Source organism: Lipophrys pholis (genome assembly GCF_963383615.2).
Source record: "Lipophrys pholis genome assembly, chromosome: 21".
NCBI lineage: Eukaryota > Metazoa > Chordata > Actinopteri > Blenniiformes > Blenniidae > Lipophrys > Lipophrys pholis.
In genome coordinates this window covers 9,351,115-9,373,630 of record NC_137649.1, presented here as the reverse complement: position 1 = coordinate 9,373,630, position 22,516 = coordinate 9,351,115, and the positions used below count along the sequence as shown (strand labels likewise).

Here is a 22,516-nt window from a genome sequence, read left to right as displayed (position 1 = left end):
CCATGTACTTTTATTGTTGTTGTTGTTTTGCCTCAGGTTATTTAAAAAATAAAAAGCAAAGCAACAATCTCTGACATTTACCCATTTTAAAGTCCTACATTATAACTTATACCAATTGTTTTCCAAATAATAATTCAAAATAAGAACTACCCTAATGCTTAGGCATGGTCTCTTAATCATACCAAGATTAACAAGAAATTTGACTTTTTATTATGTAGATTTATGACATTTTTCTAAACTTTGAAATGACTTAGATTGTGTGTCTATTATTTACATCTGTGAGTTGGATGTCTAAATCTCACGTCGTCAATCACTCCAATCTGGAACAATTTATGTGAGAAATGACTGAGAATTAGGATTCCGTTGCGTGGCCTTCACTCAAAGAGCTCATGCGAAGGATCTGTACTGAATCTGACTTTCCTCTGATATTGCTCTGAGTTTATTTTGGCTACTGTTGGCCCCGTGGGATGAAGAAACTTGGAAGAACAGCTTCAGAAAGTTTAGCTTTCTTGAGAATAACATGCCTGTAGCTCCCTACATCGGTGGTGATGGGTGTTGTGAGGTGAACAAAACACTGCCACTCAATTCAACTAACAGTCAAATATGTGAACTTATGAACCAATTTATTGCTATTTATTTTACCTGGTTATTCATACTTTTTGAATAGTTGCTGTTTTGTCTGTGTTTAAAGTAATGGGGCATTGTTCAAAGTACAGGAGGACCACAGTTTTAACTTTGTCTGGTGTCATGAGGATTATATTGTTGCTATCTAATACCGTAATTAGATTGGGGTTCTTGAGTTTCCTTCAGATTTATTACATTTGAATAACTTTGGTTAATTTATCTCACCTTGAATTACCTTCAGAAGATGTTTTTGGCTCATCAATTTGATGTGTGTGTGTTTTTTTTTTTTTAGGTGGATCTCATGAAGAACATCACAATCATCCCTCAGCCGTACCTCTACACACGACATGTTCACTATCTCAACTTCACCCGGTACGGCGCTGCAGCGACCAACAACATGACTGCACTTGTCTTAAATATTCAGGTCTGAAGTGATTTTTGTTTGTTTGTTTGCTTGCTTGTTTGTCAGGTTCAGGGTAGAGCAACCTGTGTACATCAACATCATCAGGGACCCCATCAACCGCTTCATCTCCAACTACTTTTTCCGTCGCTTCGGAGACTGGCGAGGCGAGCAGAACCACCTCATCCGGACTCCATCGATGAAAGATGACGAGCGATACCTGGTGAGAACTTAAAGGGTTTTCTTCATTGTTGACACAGCCAACCTTCATTCCTTCTTTATTTAAAGCTGTGTGTCCGCACCTTCTGCCAAACTGCTTCAAACTGTAAACCGCTGACAATTAACCCGCTGCAACTCATGAAGCAACTTCCTGAGAGTAAATCATTGTGATTCAAAGCAACTAACACATGGTTAGATTCATCCCTGGTTAACTTACTGGGATCATCAGGAGTGAAAAGCAGTAGTAACATGTTGGGATGTGTTGAGGATTTTAAACCATTTTACTATTTTTGTCAAACTGTACTTTGTACTCCAATTGAAAATATGATTAAAAAAAAATATATATATATAATTTATGTGAAATTTACTGACCCTTGTCTAACACCTATAATCCTGTCTAAACTCACTGAAGATTGCCATCTTAGCCTTAAAGCCAAAAGCTCAAGCTGTAGGCACGCAAGTTTATTTCCCATTTAAAGGTTGCCACATTTGTGAGGAACAAATTTCCTTTCTTTTTGTGTAGTTTATGTTTAGTTACTCCCCCCCCCCCCCCACACACACACACACACACAGCATCAGCAGAATTTCAGCACTTCTAACCACACACTTGTAAACAGCAGCTGTCAGTTGTGGCAGAGACGCCGCATTCGGTTACAATGTTGTTGTGATCCCAAGAATAGCAGTGGCCACGAAATGACACTTTATGTTTGAGCCTTCCTCTGCTATGTGTCCTCCATCTCCACCCCCAAGTGCACACAAGTCCATTTAGTCTTTATCGACCTTGGCTGAATTGATCCCACAGATGCTTACGGTGTGAAATGTGACTAAACGTTCGGTGTTTGTCATAAATACGCAGCTTATTTTACTGACTGAATCATTTGCAAGTGCAGGATTCTGGTTCCAGGGTTTCTAACCTGATGCTTTGCTGAGGCATGAAATGAAGTGTTGTGTACTGATGTCTTATTCTGGTGTCGCCATCATGGAGACTGTAATTACAGAGGCATATAGACTCGGGAATGTTTGCTGAGCATAGCAACAGTAATGATGCTTTTTGCTCCACTGCATTATATCCTAAAGGGAAAAATAATCCCACTGACATTTGTGAGCCAGATTTTTTATTTATTTTTCAATTTTTTTTAAAGAACTGTTTATTTCTGTTTGTTAATGTCTTGAAACAATCTTCAAATTCTTTAACTCAATAATATAAGCAAAATATTAAAGCCACTCTGCTTTCTTTGAAGACGTTCCACATGTGATGTTGCTCGGAGGGAGGATTGGAAATTGTATGGCTGTAGGAGCCTGATCTTAACCCAATATTTAAACCTGATTATGATTCCAATTAGAGACCTGAGTCACCACATCAGAAACTTGGTATCCTACAGCTGCCTTGCAGAGATATTTATCCCTGGAGCACTATACCAAAAGCAGCTCATCTCGCATTTTACACAGCATACCATTTTCAAACGGCCCTTTTTTTTTTTTTTTTTTTTTTTTTTTTTATGTCTTTGTATATTTCCCAGAGAGGAGGAGAAACTTAAATACAGTTTGAGTTGGTCATAAATGGTGTAGTTGGCAGTCCTGAGTATGATGTGGGACTGGAATTCCCCCTCGATATGAGATAAACAACATTCAAATTATTAGGAACTTAAAAAAAAAAAAGGACGCAGGTGAAAACAGTGATCCCGTGTGACACTTTATAATAATAATCAAATCCTGAAAAGTCGATTCTTTCAGTGTCTGTGAGCCGAGCGCTGAACTGAGGGGCTAAGTAGAGGAGTGAATGTCATTCTGGCTTGAGTCTGACTGGGTGTAATTAAGTATCGCACTGCTTTCCCTGGAGTTTCAGACCATGTGAGTTGAGTTATTAAAGTATGCAGACCACGGGGGCCCCTCGCTACAGTTATGGGGAGGGGGAGGCGGAGGCGGGGGGGAGGCCGTGTTGCTTTTACCTGTGACCCGTGTGTGTGTGTGTGTGTGTGTGTGTGTGTGTGTGTGCGTGTGTGCGTGTGTGCGTGCGTGCGTGCGTGTGCGTGCGTGACCTATACTTTTGGGGACCAAAACCTCCTGTCAGAAGGGGGTTTTGCCAATTACGATTTTGATGCACGTGTAGCCTTTTTTTTTTTTCTTTTCTTTTTAACATAGAAGGGGCACACAGCGTATTTTTAGTAAATCAATGTTTTTCTCAGATGTTCTTTTCATTTTATCTGCCGTCTCCCAAAAATGTCTCCCACTAAATGAAATCTAATTAAAAAAATCAACAATACCTGTCTTTGTTTTTGATGCAGCAACCACAGCATTTCAGTCTGATGATACAAGATCTCTTTAAGTCAGAAAACCTTTAAAAAGGTGCCGTTATGGAAAGTGAAAGGATGAGAGGTATGAACTCAAGCCTTGGTAAAGTCAAATGAAAGACAGTAAATACATCTCAAGTGAAAAGGATTTTGAGCTTCGGTTTGTCTTTGCTTTCTATGCCGAGGGTCAGAGGTCAAATGTGAAATTGGTTTTAGTCCAACAGAGTGAGCGTTAATGCCGACCGGACTGATCAAGCAAGATGAGCCTTCAGCTTGAGACGTTATTTCTTAATTGAGAGTTCATGTTGCCTGACTGAACCCGGGTTTAAAAATCAAGCTTGTGTTGGCTTCATTGTGGGATGTGGGAGGGAGATTAGAGGAAAATGTCCTCATAAGTTTGGCTTTCCGGAGTGTCTCTCAGACGCTGCCATTTCAACAGTACGAGAGTTCAGACCAGCGGCGGATAAATCCCCTGCCTGGTGTGCGTTAACCCTGCCTGCCCCGAGCTGGCTGCGTACGAGAGGTGTCAATAAAAGAACACTGTCAGTTTGCTCGCTGGGGCCGAGGGACCCCGACGCACGTGACATTCCTGTGGTCCACTTGGATTTTCCGTCAGTTAACCACTCCCCTTTTTACATCCGCGTACACTACAATGTACAAAGGCACGCTCTGGTCACTTAAACCCCTGACGTATACACACTTGAGTGTACACACATGCACATAGTTGTCACAAGGAATTATGAATTATGTCTTTCTCTGCAATAATGGGGGATATATAACTGGTACAGCGAACTTGTGAATGTCATTGCCCCAAGTAAAAAAGTGACTGAGCCTTGTGTCTGTGTGTATACGACAATGTTCGGACATGTGTAAACTTGTGAGATATCTGTGAAGTAATCGAGTGGATGTGCTAAAGCTGGAAAGAGAAAACACTGTCGTTTTCACTATTGAAAAATACTTGTCGGATCAGATGAGATTCCCACAGTAATCACACAGAATGACGGCAGATGTCAGTCATGCCTGAGCGTGCCTGGTGAAAGATTGACTGGCTGGTTTAGAGCGGTTGATGTGACAAATAAACGCCTCCTTTCTGTCAAAAGAGAGAAATTATTGTAAATAACACAAATCTACTAGTTTTGTGGTTCTTTTAGATATTATCTTTGAATAGTTCTCTGTCATGGAAGGACAATGTCTTGCTGGTCTAAATCTGCTCCTTCATCAATGATGTGTTCTTTACTGTTTTAATATGTCATCTTCACCCTTTACATCTTGTTACATTGATATAGTGACACACTAAAAACCCTAAACCGACTTGTTTTGAAGGACAAAAAAAATTGATAGTTTAGTTAAAATGCACTGAAATGGAAAAAAAAAACGTTTCATAAAAATAAACACTTAATTGCAGTACTGATCCCTTAAAAAGTCAAATAACTAAATCCGTTTTCCCCCTCCACTGCCAGAGAATCTGCATTTAACTATTAATTATAGTTGATCAAAGAGACATATATTTTGCTGCGGAGTTGAAAGAAACCACAAACAGTTCTAAAAACGGAGTGATTATTATAGTTACATACCCAATGTTTCAGGTTTAGTATTACTGTTGAGAAACAAGCATTTCCCACTATTTTCAAAAGGTTCATTAAAGCGTATTTGCGGTTTGTTTCTACCGCCACCAGGTGGCAAAACAAAAGAGGAGCTGTGGATTTCGACGCTATTTGACCTGAACGTAGCGCTCCCATGCTCCTCGGTGAAAACTAAGGCCAGATGTCCCACGGGAAAGGTTTACGTCACCGGTTACTCCTGATTGAATTCAGTCTGCGACCCATTCATTGAAACGGGAGACCATTGTGGAGATTAGTGTCCATTTTGCTACAGTCGCTGTGAGCGCTCGGTTGGTCGAATCCACAGAGCGAGAATAGGAACAATAAGTCCGAGTGTGCATACAGAACCTCTCTTCGAAATGCTAATGGACCCTTCCAAAGAGAGCGTATATTGTGTGTGTGTGTGTGTGTGTGTACATTTGATTGTGTGCAGTTGTATATAGTCATGGCTGGAGTCCCAGAAGTGCCCTTAACGTGGAGACATGAGGGTCTTGTGTCGAAGCAACGCAGAGGAGGGACTTCCTGGCAATGGGATGTGTGTGTCAGGGAACGCCGGCACACGTGTCACTTCCTGTCCACATTTTTCCGTTTCTGGCTCTCAACTTATTTCTCCCTTTCTGTTTCTAATTTGGTTGCTAACGGTCTCCTTGGGAGCTTTTTTGGCTTCGCTGCATGTGTAAACGGGGCAATTGTGAAATGTTCTGTGACCGTGTTGCATTAAAGTTTAAGTTGCACCGATAACTCGAGTTTCCACTGAAATCACAGCACGTGGTCTACCCCGCACAGCGCGAACCATCACAATAGTTCTTTTTTTTTTTTTTTCATTATTACATCTGTTTGGGGCAAAGAAACTCACTCCGAGTTAATTGCCGTGGATACACCATCGCACTCATTGTTCCAATAATTCCAGACAGGATGACTTAAATTTGAACTAAAACAAAACAAAACAACAGCAATACACACTGACAAAAATACAATGCTGACTCTTTGCTCCAGTTTCCTCTTTGGTTTTGGTTTCTCTGAAGAGCCTTTTCCATTGCTCTGCTTCACTGATCACCAATAACTCCTGGTCCCAGAAGTTCAGTCATGAACTTCAAACAGACCCTGCAGCTGCTTGGCGAATCAGACGCACAATTGTACGACAGTATTCAGCTGCGAGTTAATAGAATTACGGACCGAGTGAACAATGTGTCGTTCCAGTTCATGCATGCAGGGTTTCACACTAATGCTGCAGTAGACACCACTGAAAAAGGATTTATTGGTCTTTCTCTCAGTGTGTCTTTGACAAGACTGTCGGCATTATCATCACTTCATTTCGAAGCTAGTTTCATCATTCAATCAATAAAAGCGTGATTTTATTGATTTGTATCTACTCAGTTCGTGTCAAATCTGCCTAGTTTCTCTCCCCCCCCCCCCCAGCACTGAAATCCTACTTATTTCTTTCTATGTAAATAAGGTTTTTTAAGGTTTTCAGAAACCTTTTCTTTTTCTGTGAATTGATTCAGGAGGCAAAAAAAAAGCCGTGTTCACATCATCACCCCTCTTTGTGAAGGCCTGATAAATCTAACAGGATAAATGATCTCAAAAGGAAAAAAAAACTATCGATGTGGCTGTTAACACTTTTAATGCTGACATGTCATGTCATTAACCTCCTAGATTAGTTGTGATATGAAGAAAATACAGCAGCTACGAAAAGGCAGCCACAATCGTCTAGTTAACGCTTCCTGTCTGAGTCTGTTTTTGAAACGCTGACCCCGGTTGCTTGTGTTCGTTCTCCTGTAGGCCCGTCACGTCACACCCCTCAGCACCCCGTGTCTGGGTCTCTCACAGTGTCTGAGTCAAAATAATCTCTGTGAGGCACCACGCTGGCCTCGGTGCTGGCTTTGACAAATTGCTCTGTTTTAAGTCAGCAATTCCAACCCTATCGTGGCATAAATCTAAAGGGCAAGCTTTGGCGTAATCATTATGCTTTCGATTTGCTTCCACTTTTAGATGTTTTTGTCTTGCGGTACAACCGATCTTTTAACACCTTTCACCTCGTGCGTGCGCGTTTGAGTCATTCCTCGTGTGCTTGAATGTTTTGTTGCTCGGGCCTCGTTTCCATCCGTAAGGCTTACGTCACCTGACATGGATTTGACTGCTGGTTCCTTAGCTCTCAGTGGCCAATCACCTTCATTCCTGCATGTGTGTTTTTAGTCTTTCCCCTCTTTTATTCAACCCTTCAATTACTTAATGGCTCCCATGTTGAATCAGGGGTTGTTCTCAAAGTTCACAAATCACTTGTAGTCTTGTTTGGACATCTTTATAATGAAAGTCCCTCAAATTTGCAGTCTTTTCTGCAAGCTCAACACGAACTGACACGAAACTACAGGATATGATTTTCTTTTGGGTGCAGTTTAGGTGAAGGGGCAGCTTATCTCTGTGCACAGGATGTTGTTCTACAAAGCACTTTGGCTTCTCAGTTTGATGAGCGTCAGCATGAATTTACCACAGTGCAAGTGAAGAGCTCCCTCTAGCGGTGCAGGAAAGTCATTATGTTGCTGATTTATTTAGATTTGTGCACGCAGAGCAAAACGAGAAGCAAACATGGACTTATTTGTGTTTGTCTGCTTTCAGGATATCAACGTGTGCATTCTAGAGAATTACCCAGAGTGCTCCAACCCTCGAGCTTTCTACATCATTCCCTATTTCTGCGGACAGAATCCACAGTGCAGGTTTCGTGGACCTTTTATAAGGACTCATGATAAAACATTTCTTCATAATGCTCATGTTTCTATCATGTCTAACTGATCATTTCCATTCCTTCCCCCACAGAGAGCCAGGAGTATGGGCTTTGGAGAAGGCCAAACAGAACGTGCTGGAGAACTACCTCCTCGTCGGCATACTGGAGGAGCTGGAGGATGTCCTGGTCCTGTTGGAGAGGCTCTTACCTCATTACTTTACTGGAGTACTCGACATCTTCAAGAGTCCTCGTAGGTGCACTTTCGCAAATGGATATTTAATGGATGTTTTCTTAGAAAAAAAATAAGACACCACAAACGTGTCGGTTCAGGGGTCTCATACAGCCAATTCCGGTTTGAGTGGGTGGCTAAAACAGTGCCACAGTAACTTTTAGATTTAAACTTTAACGTTTTTCTTTGTTTGTGGTGCAGAGTACACGTGATGAAAATGAGTATATTTTCACAAAAACAATTACCAGAGAAAATGACTACAATCTCAACATATGACCAAGTTTAATTAAACTTTCAGAGACAAAATACAGTGAAATGTCCCAACAAAAAAAAAAGTCTCCTCTGGCTGTTGCGTTGTGCATGTTTTCGCAAACTCACCCTGACAACATGTCAGTGAGCAACAAGGCAGCGAGCTTTCATGCCGACATCTTAACTTGGATTTTGGTGTTTTCAGTGTTTTCTTTGAAATGTTTACACTTTGCTTGGGAAAGGACAGTTTTGGCCAGAATTGGTAACAGTGTGTGATTGAAGGGCAGAAGTATTCCTATCGGACTTACTCTAATCACACAAGTGCCAGATAAGTCGTCATATTAATCCTCTGGTCATCACGAGAACATGTCAAATTCTTAAGATGCCGTCCTTTTGTTTTAAATAAAATTACGACACTCCTGTGAGAAAAGAAATATTTGAATTTGCCTGTATGTCTGACGTGTTTTCTTCCTGCAGACTTCATGAAGATGGGGAACATGACGGGCACAGTGCGGAAACACACTCCCACTCTGGAGGCCCTGCAGGTGCTTTACCACCACATGCGCTACGAGTATGAGTTCTACGACTTTGTCCGCAACCAGTTCCACCTCATGAAGAAAAAAATCGGCCTCAAGTCGATCTCCAAACCCCCTGCTTATCCCCCTGCCTTCCTTCAAGAGCTGGCCCGTCGAACGCAGGAGCCCCTGGAAGAAGACGAGGAGCTGGACACAGACCTGGAGAATGCCAACAGCTGGCTGGTCCAATCGTAATGGGGCGTTGAGGAACAGTGGGCGTGGCCAGAACAAAGGCTGTTGGGATGGAGCTGGCGGGAACAGGACTGGAAGCGGCCTGGGGGCCAAGGGGAGCGTTCACTGTCCTCCAGCAATCTCAATAACTGTGAGGTGTGTTTCAGGTGTATCCTGACACTTGTGTTATGCAGGTTCTGTTTTCCATCTGAGATTGGCTCCCATTGCGGCAGGCTCAGCACTGAGGAATTGGAGGGTTTCTGGAAGGAAAGACGTGTGCTATTTAAACTATTTTATCATGGACGGCGGGAAATCATTTCAAGCTCGGACTGTTTGATTCAAATATTCTTTGAGCTTGTTTCGGGGTTTGCGAATACAACCTGTCGTTGCTTTAATCTCCAGGAGAGATTGGCATGAGATGGGAGCGGTTGAATATGTTGGAAAATATACTAAACATTGGTTGTTGGGGTGATTGCTGCAGGATCAATGTGCAGAGACTTTGCTCAAGTAAGCGGTTGGTATTTTATTAAATGGTTCATGCTCTAAAAGCTGGATTGGGACATGATATTCATGACTTTAAAACGTGCCATAAGCCTTGTATGTATATTAGCTATCCAGAAAAAAGAGGCAAACTTCATGAAGAGTTCTGGTAACTGTGTGACGAGACAGCAGAGTAACATTTTGTTTAATTTGTAAACTATTATTAGGTATAAATGAGGGTTAAACTGTTAGCACTCAATTATGAATTCAAAGAATTCCGACTTTGTGTGCATGAATGATTGAGTTTGACCAAACCAGCAGTGTATTTTAGTGCAGATGTGATATTCGGTACAGGTCATTCTTAAGTGGAGTAAGAGTGGAATGATAAACGCATTTGTGGAGCCAAATTTGTGATCCAAAGTTGAGCGTGCCAAAAATCAATGTTTCTGCTGCGATCCATTACAAAACTACAAAAATACGCGGCACTTTATTCAAAGTGGCCTGAACTATTTGGCAAAATGAGGGATTTGGTCAGAACTGGAAACTAATGTCCTTCGTAATTTTTAGCTTGGTTATTACAAAGTGCGAGAAGGTTTCATCGATCAATGTGTTTTCATGGAAGTGTGTGAAGTCTTACCAGTCTTAGCTGATGCTAAAATATTCCAGCAGCTTCTCAGAGTGCATGTTTTCATCACTCTTGTAAGAATCATCCAGAAAATATCTCATAAGCTAATATGTGATCATCATCTGCGTATTACCTTCCATCCTAATCTCATTTGTATGTACATTTTTCATTGTTATAGTTTATGTTCTGTTTCCTTTTTTTTTTTTTGCCAGTTTAATTTATTATTTTGTATTCATTTGCATTCCAGATAAATCTCTCAGGAAGGAAAACATTGTTTAATAACTTGATCATTTCTAATTTTGGTGGCTTTGAAAATATATATATATATTTTTTTTTGGGGGGGGGGCATTTGAATGAAGGGTGTCTAGAATGAGTTCACATCAACAGCTGAAAAACTGGTTATCAGCAACTAATGCATTTTTCAGTCAATAAATGTCCTCTAACTATTGCAGAAAAAGTCTCTGCCTCACTTGAAGAAGGTTTGTTGTGTTGTGTATGTGACAATCCTGCTTTTGATATTGCGTAAAATGGTTCTAATTTTATTACACCAAAGATTTGATCCTGCTGTGTTCAGAAAATTTAAAAAGCTCTTGTTGATATACAACTTTCGATTGATTCAGTATATATTATTTCTTACCATGCTACACCTTTTCTCCGGGGCGAATCGTCCGATCCTGACATTCAGTGGATCTGTTTGCAAAAAGGAGGAAGTTTCTTGGGGTTTTTTTTAGGCTGTAGTAAAACGTAGTTGCTAAAATGACCATATCCCTGCAACGGGAGTGAATTTGATAACAATGCCTTTACTCTGTTTGAGACCGATCAAACAGACTGAATCCAACATTCAGAAATACATAGGAAAAAAAAATGCCGTTTTCACGATTTCAGTGGTAATTGTCTGTGCAGATGGATGTACATTGTCATACAATAGCTAATTAAAGACTTAGTTGAGGTTTAACGAAATGGATTGTTGTGGTTGCCAAAATTTAAAATGTTACTATTTCGACATGATAGATGATTCGGCTTGTTTTAAAAGTTATTTAATTATTTTCCAGTCCTTGGTTTTACAGTATAAACTTAAATCTAGATTTAAGTAAAATGTACTTGCTGCATTGACAGATAGGCTCACTAGTTTTAAACAATTTTCTTCTCAAATTTAGAGCTCTCATATGTTACCTTTTTTGTGGCATATATATCGTAGTATTATACGGCATAGATAACTTGACGTCATGAAAACACAACTGAGTCAAAGAAAAGAACCAATAAGTTGTCCAAGGGATGTATAGCGGACATGTTGATGTGCTGTACTTTACTGTGTTTTTGTATTTTATTTTGATTATAGCAGGTCGAATTGCAACACACTACCTCTCCACTTAAAAGAACACGCACGTATTGGCTACACTTGTGAGGACCTCCAGCTCTCTCTTTCACCTACTTCTAATTTCTGCCCCGACACCGAGCCCGCCCGAAGTAGTGGGTCACTTTCTAAATAAAGATTCTTTTTCGCAACGCAAATGTACAAGAGGGCTCCAGCACGTCCACACAGCAGAGAGGGATTCCTGACGCTCTCAACTACTCTAATAACCGTGCACTATTTAGTCCATCAGTATCATGACTTAACTGGAAACTCACATTGGCTGGCAGACTCCTGGTTAAAGTGAAGTACAGCACTTTGAACACACACACACACACACACACACACACACACACACACACACACACACACACACACACACACACACACAGGTCGTGGAACACAGAGGGGGTTTTATGTGCCGAGTGGTGCAATGGAAGCTGGGGCTGCAGAAGGTGGCGACACTTTACCCTGCAAACAGGAAGTTGTTCGTATTGGTGGGCCGAGGGACAAGAAGAAACTCCCCCAATTTTCCAGTCCCGGGTTTGAATCACAGACAGAGAAGGAAAGACAGAACTCTTGAACTCTTGAGGAAGGTGTTTTATCAAAAAAAAAAAAAAAAAACATTCAATTAAAGATTCCTAGCCATGTTTAGGTATCACCACCGTAAGACCACTAACATAAGACTGTAAAACTACACCAGCTTCAAAAGGTTACAACTGTATTGAGAAAAGGAGGTCAACAAAGTCATTGTCAGCTTCACTGTGTGTTGTTTCAACGAGGAACAAAAACAACTAATAAAAAAAGAAACCATTTATAGAAAAATATTCTTTTTGACTATAGCACAAAACAGCTTCAATCACCTGATGGTTACATGTCAGGTTTTGGAAAAACAAAATTTAAGCTTTTGCCTCCTTCAGGTTGAAAATAATGCCGAGTAGTATACTCCGGTATTGTAAGGCAGCTGCACATCTCCACACTGTTGTGGTACATTCCTGTATTTGGTCCAAACATCTGGAGATCATATTGTGACTCTTGAACACAGTACTGCAGTCCTACTCAGCGGGGTATGGTTTCCACATGCTGTAGACGCATATGGAAAAACTATGACACCCATTCATTTAACTACAGTGCAGAAAAATGCACACACGGACTGAACAGTCAGAGCAAAGCTCAACAATTGCATCTTAAACCAGATGGAATTGAAATTGATGTCAAAATAAGCTGTAAAATGCAGTTTCACAGTGATTTCGATGCCCTGAGATTAAAGCAGTTAAAAGCTGACTGGTTATGAATCTTGTTGTTGGGTTGTTGTTGTTTTTTTAAGGCACTTTTAGGAGATACTAATATCACATTGTACTGTTTGCATACGTAAAATCAAAATAAACTCTTATGGTTTCATCTCCAACCCATCCTCCGCATATCGATTTCTCGGGGCTGGTTGCTTGGTCCTGGGCTCACGTCCCAGAGACTCAGCCTCTTCCAAGGTGTTCGTCAGAGGCTGGCCCAAAGTCTCCGGCAAACACAACGTCAGCACTCCGATGATAAAAGCCAGGATTCCCACAATGACCTACACAGAGGTTGTAATCGAGAAAAGGAAATTGTTTTATTGCCATGAGACTTTCATAAATATGACTAATGAGAACACGGTGCAAAGTAGAATGAGTTTATGGAGTGTAAAAAAGACCTCTTAAGGTAATTTACCTGAGGTAGGTACGTCCAGACATCAGCTAGGTAAACGCAGAAAGGTGCAACCACACTGCCGACACGGCACATCATGCTGCCAGTACCGACTGCTAGGGATCTGCAGGGAGAACAGACAGACTAAATGTAGGCACACAGAAATATATCAAGTATTGAGCCGTAAAAGGTTTGAATTTATGCTCTGACTTTAAAGATTTGTCGACTTTAACAGTCGACCATCTGACAATATTTTAGTTAAGAGGACCGTTCATTTCTTTATTTGTATTTTGAACATCAACCCATGTTTACAACAGTAATGTCGTAAAGGAACAAACTTGAGATCTTCTCAACGAGTGGACTTACATGTCTTGATGCCGGTCACGAGGCATGCTTTGTGAGTGTGTTTTCCACCATACCTGATTATTGTTGGATAAAGCTCACAGGTGTACAGGTAGATGAGACCGAAGGCAATCGCAATGGCAAACTTTCCGATCATGCTGAGAGCGATAGCCAGGGCTTCTATTTCCTGAAAAAATAATGCAAAGACGATCAGACAAAAAGAAAAAAAAAAAAAAAAAAGCTCCACATTGCAGAGCCATGCAAAGTCAAAGTCATGTTTTCAAAGCTTACATTTTGTTTGGTGTACGCGGCTGTGTTGTGTGAAGCTCTTACTTTTAAGTGTTTTTACAGCTGATTCCATCACTTTGACCTTCAGACTTTCCAACAAAAAAACTTTAAACCAAAAACACTCAACCGTTTCCAGTCACCACTTTGTTTGTACAATTCAGTAAGCCATAGCAGCACTGGCCAAATGGCAAAGTGTAAACATGTCTGAACTGCATGTAATTCATCCAAACACTCTTTACCTGTATAATGACCTTGTGCATGTTTGTGTTTCCTCGTGAGTACGTGAACCAATGTGAACACTCCAGTCACATACCAACTGTTAAGATGGTGACTATTTGACAGTGTATTTGACAAGTACAGCCTGTTACTAAGACGCAAAGAATACAGTCAGCGATTCGCCAGAACAAATAACAGCCAAGATAACGAAAAGGAAAACAGAACATGTGAGGCCAAAGAAGGTAGTTCACGTTCATCATTGGTTGAACAATCTCAAATGTTGCTGTTATGATTATACATCCTGAAAATGAGGTAATGGGGTATCTGCTGTATGTAAATGTGATCCAAATAATAGTTTAGTAAATGTTTGCACCGTTTGGTTCAAAAGTGAGTAACACAAACACTCTGGAATCGTCCATTGTTATTGTTGTTGATTTACTCTCTCTCTCTCTCTCTCTCTCTCTCTCTCTCTCTCTCTCTCTCTCTCACACACACACACACACACACACACACACACACACACACACACACACACACACACACACACACACACACACACACACACTCCTATGTAGACTGGATAGCATAGGAAAAGGAAATTCATTGTAATAAAGTCCAAATATAAGAAACCACAAGCAGTAAAAGTGCTTTGTAATTGCAATTGTTGTCCAAAAGGTAACGACTTCTTTTTCATGCAGTGTCAGCAGAGATCATGGTATGTTTTAAAGGGAAAACATATAAGTTTGTGTACTTAACACAAGAAATTGGTATAAAGTGTGGTATACAGAGGTTTCCAATTGGATTCTCATTATGTTTCATCGTGTTGTGTCTCCCTACGGTTTGTAGAAAGACTTTTGTCCACACGACTATTTTCCTCCTTCCATTTGCTGAGTGCTGCGCTCTAAGTGACCCGCGAGGTCAAAGGTCCTATTTGTTTGAACATGAACCACCAGCTGCTTACCAGCAAGTAGCACTAACTTGGGTCAGAGCGCTGAACACACATGTCAGAAGTCCAGACCCAGAGCACAGTCGGAACAATAAACCCAAGGCAAACAGGCTTGTGCAGGCATTGTAAAAAAATGACTTGCAGCTTATTCTTGTGTCCGGTTCGCTGCTGCTGCACATGTGAAGTGCTTTGAATGCAGTTACAAATCAAGACATGCAAAGGTAAAGCACATTATGCTGAGATGATATGGTTACGCAGCTGAACATACGGCAAATATTAACAAAAATAGAAAAGTGGGTTTGTGTGCGATTTGTAATGAATCGGTTCACGTACAGGTACCACAATGATGAGTATGCAAGCCACCCCAGCCAGGAGCAGAGCTGGAGCGCAAGTCATCTTCCTCCCAATGCGGTCCATCGCGAAGCAGCCAACCAGGTAGGAGGGCAACTCCACTGCACCTGGAAACAGTCAATCACAGCCACGCTCAGTCGGTGGATGTCGACTGTCGAAGGACGGAGACGGTGACACCCTATCTGACGGACTTAAATAACCTCCTGAAGTGCTGCTCAAGCTCAGCAAAACTGTTTCCGCCGCATGTTTACTAGAAGCCGCAAGCCAGGAATACATGTATATGCTTCTTGGAAACACACGAACACATTAACTACTTGTTGAAGGAACGAAATCTCATTTGGAGAACAAATCTTAACAAACGACACAAAAAGCTCAACGCTGTATATCCTTTCAGTCTAAAAGATTCTGCTCCCCATGTTTTTTTTTTCCCGGGTAAATTCATTCTTATTAACGAATCGCTTACCGACAAGAAACAGGTTCATGTACTGATTTCCCCCCAGATTGACGGAGCCCAAAGAGAAGACGTAGTAGCCCAGGCTGCCGATAAACCAGATGGACCACACGGTGCACGTACGAGCTGCCATCCTCCAGCTGCCAAACAGATCCAGGATGGACAGCTTCTTTTCCGGCTGTGTTGGCCGCTCCCCCGCCTCCCGCTCTATCAAAGCCGTGTCTTTGTCGCTCTTCCCAGACTCCACGAGCTGCTCTGCCTTGAGCGTGCTTTCGAGTCCATTGAAACGTGCGATGGTGTCCAGCAGGGTCTGAGCGTCCTTGTAACGGCCCTTTGCGAGCAAGTAGAAGGGCGTCTCGGGGAACTTCCAGCAGAAAAGCAGGAAAGGAGCGGTGCAGGTGGAAAGGATGATTTGGTAGATCCACCAAACCCGCACCAGGTAACCGGTCAGAGCCACCACCATGATGCCGACAGCGAAGGCCGCATGCACATGCATGGAGGTCCAGGTGCGCACCTTGCTCCCGGTGAACTCTGTGACATAGACAAACACCACCACCAAATAGCCGCTGGACACCTGTCAGGAAAAAGTTTAATAAGAAAGAAAAATAAGCCCATAGTTTAGAGGGATGGATGTTATTACTAGTTTCAAAAATGCAGGACACACAGTGCATGGCCTTCCTTTGCAGGAATTAATAACTGTGCTGGAAATATTACAAAATACAAAAATATTCAGAATACTTAAGAAAAAGCCATGTCGGGAATGAACATTTAATTATGCATGTATTATGAATTCAAAACTGAAGTCATGCTTCATTTTAAAGTTCTTTTATGAGTCGGTACACTTGCCACAGAATGAACAGGACTTGGTTTATTAATATTCACAGTCTGCTTCTTTCTTTCTTTTTCTTTTTTTTTTTTTTTTTTTTAATATAAGCCACAAATTGGGCTCTAATAACTTTAAGTGAACAGCATCAACTGTATCCAAAGCAAACCACTAAGGTCTAAAGTTGAGTTCTAATTGCAGGAGGAGCACAAGTAGAAAACTTATATCAGCTCACAGTTGCATAGCTGAGGCTCTCCGAAGTTAACGTTGACCTTTCTAAGCTGCAGCTCACGCAAGAGTAAGTAAACTGTCAGTGCTTATCGTGTACAAACTCCAGTGCTCATACGTTAAAGAACCAGACCCGAACAGCCTCACTTTGAACTTATAGTTTAACCGCAGAGGTTGCTCTTGACATTCAAAGAAATACTTCTAACGAATCACTGCGTGGCTCAGAGTTTCGTTATTCGCTTAGAAATGAGCAAAAGCTTTTAGTGGCGACTGAAAACTGCCGCCGTGCGTGGCTGATTGGCCCTATCTGAGGGTCCGCTTCCATGTGAAAAACAACAGCTGTAGCTAAAGAGGACTGGGGGGGGGGGGGGGGGGGGGGGGGGGGTGAAACCACGAAGCAGGAGAACAGACTCTTCCATCACAACTTAACTGCCATTCAGCTTTTGTAGCCGTAATGACCCATGCACACATCATGTAGTACAAACAAACACGTTTTCTTTCGACTTTCATGAGGCCCAATTTCACGTGGAAGGCATGATCTGATCTCGGATGCAGAAGGCTTACTGTATAAAGTGCAGTAGTGAAAACACTGAACTCACCATGGCAAGAAGAAAGCGGAGCACCACAAACAAATAGTAGTTCCCAGAGAACGCGACAAGCACCCCGAGCACAAACTGAGAAAGGCTGGTGAACATCAAAATCCTAACACGGCCGACTCTGGTGGGGAGAGAGGGGGGGGGGGGATTCCAGGGATGTACAGACAAAAAAAAAGTTTGATTTCAGACATGCAGGTGAGTTATTCAGTTGTCACGAGGAGCGCAAGGTTTCACAGGAAGTCGGGAGCCAGGCCGTTCTGCAGCAAACCATTAAAAGATACAACCCCCATCCACACTGAATAAACTTTGCTCGTGCCGCGCTGGAGTAACTTCCACCTTGAAAACTGATTTCAACAACACATTCCTCAGTTTCTGATTGATAATGACACGCTGGTATCACACAGTTTGTGTAGATCCGTTGGCTGCCCGTCCTCAGAGTGACTCTCTCATTGGCCCACATTCCAGACGTGGTCTACTGGATGGAGATCTGGTGACTGTGGACACACTTTTAGCACAATGAAGTCATTGTGAAGTTCGAGAGTCCAGCTTGAGATGTTTCCCTACTGAACATGACTTTAAGAAGACGGTGGTTATAGAGAGGTGGTGGAGGTAATTAGTGACCGTTGTTAAGACAATGTTCAGATCGTTCTTTGGGCCAAAATTGAGTTAGTTCTTTTACTTCTCCGTTGATTGATTTTGTGGAACTGTCAAAACTGTGCCCCGAATTAGTATTTCTGCCCCTTTTTCCAGCTAATTCACAACTTTCAGTATCTGATAGGTGTCCAATGTTACAGTTTTTTGATGATACTGAGAGAGCATGCCAAATCCTGTCAGAAGTGACGGGATAGGAGTGAAAGTGCTAAGAAGATACTGCCGACACTATTATCCCAGGAGTAGAAACCTAAACGGTACTTGTTGTTAATGTGATATTCGGAATATTTAAGCAAAAGTCAAGCCTATTAGGATCCGGTTGTGTTTTTCCAATCTAATCTTGCTCAGTTGTGGCCACTCCAAATGAACTGTAGCCTCAGTTTGCTATTCTTAGCCGGCAGGGGAGCCACTAGGTGTGGTCTTCTGCTGCGGCCACCCATCTGCTTTAATGCTCAATGCGTTGTGTGCACTGAGATGGTCGTGGTTGTAATGAGTAGTTAGTTCTGCCGCCTCTCCGTCATCTGGAACATATTTAGCCATTATCCTCTGACCTCTGCAACTCAAAGAACACTGAAAGTGTTTCTTTTCCGAACAATTTATTGAGACGGCTGCGCATGAAAATACCGGAGAATCTGCACTTTCACCTTTCATGCCCAGTTTGAACTAAATCATGTCAAGTTGGCCATGTTTACACGCATTGGGTTAATGTCATGGAACTGGACCAATACATCTTTTCTTCTTAAAAGAACATTTAAAACGGTGTACTTAATGTTATGTGCGTCAAAGGATTGACTTCAAAATCTTACTTCTGGTCTATAAAGCTTTGAATGGTCTCAGGCCTAAATACATCTCAGATTGACTTGTAGAATATCAAACCTCCAGACCTCTGAGGTCCTCAGGAAGAGGTTTACTCAGTGTTCCTAAAGTCAGAAGAAACAAGGTGAAGCAGCTTTTAGTTCCTACGCTCCTCAGCTGTGGAACAAACTTCCTGAACACCTGAAGACTGTCGACACACTCACCTCTTTTAAATCAGGACTTAAAACATTCCTATATGCACAGGCTTTTGAATAAAAAATAGACTTTACTTACTTAGTAAACTAATCTTAATAAATCTCTTACCTTATTTATTATACTTTTCTTCATTATTTGTTTTAATGCATTTCCTTTATTTCTTCTCAAGCTTTAATGTATTTCTTTAATTTATTTTATTTCTTTGTAAAGCACTGTGAATTGCCTTGTGTTTGAGTGGTGTTTTATAAATAAGTTTGCCTTGCCTTGCCTTATGGACAGTATAGGCGTCATGTTTTGCATAGGACTGTGGTTACTAGAAGTCCTTTGGTTTCCTTGAGGTTCTGCTTCCATTTTTGTTCACTGAAGGGTGTTAAATGATGACTGTTTCCATGATTTGCACACACACACACACACACACACACACACACACACACACACACACACACACACACACACAGAGTAAAACACATTAATACTATTGAGTCATGGAAAGCAAGACGTCCTCACAACCTCAGGTATGCATTCCATCATTACAGGATAAGTACACAAACAAACAAAAACATGAGACTTGACACCAGCTAAATATAATAAAACTAAAATAATCTTAATCCCAACACTCTCTAGTTTGTTGGCGAGATCAAATATAAAAAAGTGAGATCAGTGACGGTCACAGTAGTTTACTCCATATCCACTTATTCTTGTGAGCTCGATGAGGCCGTCAATCATCATGTTCATACAAGAACAGACCGGAGTAAAACGCAACATGTCGGGTCCACAAACCGTCACACGGCGGGACAAACCGCGATTGAACGTGATGAAACGGCGACCATGCACCGTAACTACGCCGTGAGAACCGTGACGAAGCACGGCGCGACGTGATAAACTAATTAACCCACTACGGTCCGCCTCCAAGTTCTATTACGGCCAATTGCGTGCTGCCACGTTTTGTGACGTTCATCCCATTTCGCTACGGCCTACTAAGTTTCTCATGGCAAATTTTTTTGACAGATAAAAAATCTGGCACAGCGCCCACGGCAATCACGACCTGTTGCGTTTGCCCATCCCGTCCCCCTGCGTCGTCTCACGTCCATCCCATTTTGTCCACAGTGGCCTGAAACGTGGCTGCCGGAAATATAGTGTAAACCTAGCTTTAGAGAGAACAGTATCACATTAGTTCGGAGGTAGACAATCAGAAAACTGTGCACAAAACCAATAGAGATGGCGACACTTTTGTTGTTTACTGGAGTATTTAAGTTGGTTAAGATGCAAAGACAGCACATACAATAGCGACATGAGGTATCCTGAAAGGATAAACAACGGGGTTTACTTCATCCCATTTCCAAAACCCAAACAAAACCCAAGGTAAAGCAATGTCTTTATAATCTTAGCAATCTAGTCATATAAACTCAATCACATCTTCCCGACTTTGCGCCCCCTGGTTGCCCCGGCACACTTACCTGTGCCAGCTCGGGGTTGCATGGCAGTATTTGTTTACACATATTTCACCCAACCTCTGCTCGAAAATCACCCACATGCTTCTCTGGGTAAATCTCGGCTTACCTGTCAGCAATGTCGCCGAACACCAGCGCTCCGATCAGCACGCCAAGCATGAAGGTGGGCTGACACAGCTTGGCCAGCCATTCTCTCTCGCACACCAAGTCCCACTCCGTCACGATGTTCTGTTGAACTTCGCTGTGATCAAAAATAAAGTTCCCGCTGCATGCTTGCACTGTTTTGTTGCCGTAAAAGTCATAGGTGAAGTCCACTGGATCGATGCGCAGGGCGCTGCGGCACCGGCTGAGCTCCCACTGCTCCCCATCAGCTGTCCTCACCACCATGGGTCCACTTCGGAAGACCGGCAGGAGGTCCTCCAGACTAGATCCTGTCATGTTTTCGTACAGGACATGGGTGATGTTGCCAGGCACACTGCACACAAAGTTTGGAGTCTCCACCAGGAACACAGAGGACAGGTAGTGGATGCCACATGCTATGGCCTGAAAGGCGGCTGCAAAATACAGACAGGCCTGAAACCTACAGAGAAGAAAGTAAGACCATGTTAACAAACAATGTGTGAAATAGCAACTGGAAAAGTCACCACCAGGAGAAATCAGTCTTATTGGATGGAAAACTCAAAGCAACTTTGATTAAAACAAATCCTCTTTGCTTTCAAACTATGACATAGAAGCTACTGGTATGTGTAGACAAATAGTTCCTCAATCACAAAGACTTGATTTCTTACAGCAGAATGAATAAAGCAGAAGATGTAGAATAACCTATCAAATATATCTGAAATGAATGTATGAGGCAAACACTTCAGCAAAACAAACATTATCAACATAAACTGAATGAAATAAAAAGAGCTCAGATTAAATGTTGACTCGATACATTCCTGCTTTTTTTTTTTTTGCTTTTTTTTTTTTCATAAAACGTGCAGCTCTCCCAGCCTGGGTAAGCTTTGAATTAACAAAGCAGGACATGCAGTTCCTCTGAGATAAAAACTAAAACACATGTGATTTGAAGGAGAGAAAAAAAAAACCGTCCAGAGTAAACTAAGCAAGCCTGCTTGTGTTTAGTGGTGTTAGTCTTTTTAAATCAACATATTTGCAACAGGGCCCTAATATATCTAATGATATCCAACAGGTTGTTGATTATGTGTATAAATACATACATGAAGTTACCCTGGCAACTACTAATTGGGTGAAAGAAAAACGTCAACAGGGTTATTGTGGGGCGGGAAAAGAAAACAAGAGTACCGACGCTGTTTTGTACCTTTTGAAATGTCCGAGCTCGTCGAAGAGCCTCTCGACCGTCATGGTACCGGCGTTGGGTTTTTACCTCACTGAACGGTCCTGGAGCGTCTGTACCCGGCGGAGCAGATCACACACACAGCGCCTCAGCAGCTCGCAGTCCCAGGAGCGACTCTCCAGAAAGGAGGTAACGCTCAGAGCGCGCGTAACGTCAAAATCGTCACCCGCCTCTGTGCGGGTACGGTCCGCTCCGAACCCAGACCTCCTGGAGTGAAACATAAACCTCTTTGGGAAAGGAGGGGAACGCCACAACGAGAATTTTAGATATGTTCATTAGGTTATGGAGTGGCCGAGGCGCGCGCAACGCACGCACAGACGCACAAACTCATAGTCTCAATACACTGGGATTGACACACAGATACACAAGTTGTGTTTTCAGTTGAGTTGTATATAAGATTCTATTTTTGGTCTTCACCAACTCCCAAAGAATAAATACTGATATATGTATTCTATCAGTGTGGACCAAATAGTTGTACTTTGTCTACTCCACGTTGGAAGTAGACAAATCAGAGTAGACCCAAAATAGAATTATTTTGTCTACTCTGATAGAATAAATATATCAGTATGTATTTTTGTCAAATTCTGAATA

The 22,516-nt window shown here is 41.9% G+C and overlaps 2 protein-coding genes across 2 annotated transcripts in view; one reads left to right on the top strand and one right to left on the bottom strand.

The window, feature by feature from the left end:
- The window catches only part of usta (uronyl 2-sulfotransferase a), a 48,238-nt gene extending 37,580 nt beyond the window's left edge, over positions 1 to 10,658 (top strand). Inside the window, exons 4-8 of the mRNA XM_080491337.1 lie at positions 917 to 996; positions 1,094 to 1,247; positions 7,752 to 7,849; positions 7,950 to 8,107; positions 8,813 to 10,658. Coding sequence (XP_080347463.1) covers positions 917 to 996; positions 1,094 to 1,247; positions 7,752 to 7,849; positions 7,950 to 8,107; positions 8,813 to 9,105 — 783 coding nt within the window. The 3' untranslated portion in view covers positions 9,106 to 10,658. The remainder of the gene's footprint in view (positions 1 to 916; positions 997 to 1,093; positions 1,248 to 7,751; positions 7,850 to 7,949; positions 8,108 to 8,812) is intronic.
- A 1,466-nt stretch (positions 10,659 to 12,124) lies between these two features.
- Positions 12,125 to 22,139, bottom strand: slc22a16 (solute carrier family 22 member 16). The gene is made up of 8 exons (XM_080490053.1): positions 21,890 to 22,139; positions 20,681 to 21,151; positions 17,462 to 17,579; positions 15,824 to 16,385; positions 15,343 to 15,467; positions 13,637 to 13,746; positions 13,242 to 13,341; positions 12,125 to 13,107 (listed from the first exon to the last, which is right to left on the bottom strand). Exons 1-8 carry the CDS (start codon positions 21,931 to 21,933, stop codon positions 12,928 to 12,930), a joined length of 1,710 nt encoding a protein of 569 aa, XP_080346179.1. The 5' UTR covers positions 21,934 to 22,139; the 3' UTR covers positions 12,125 to 12,927.
- Between the last annotated feature and the right edge of the window lie 377 nt (positions 22,140 to 22,516).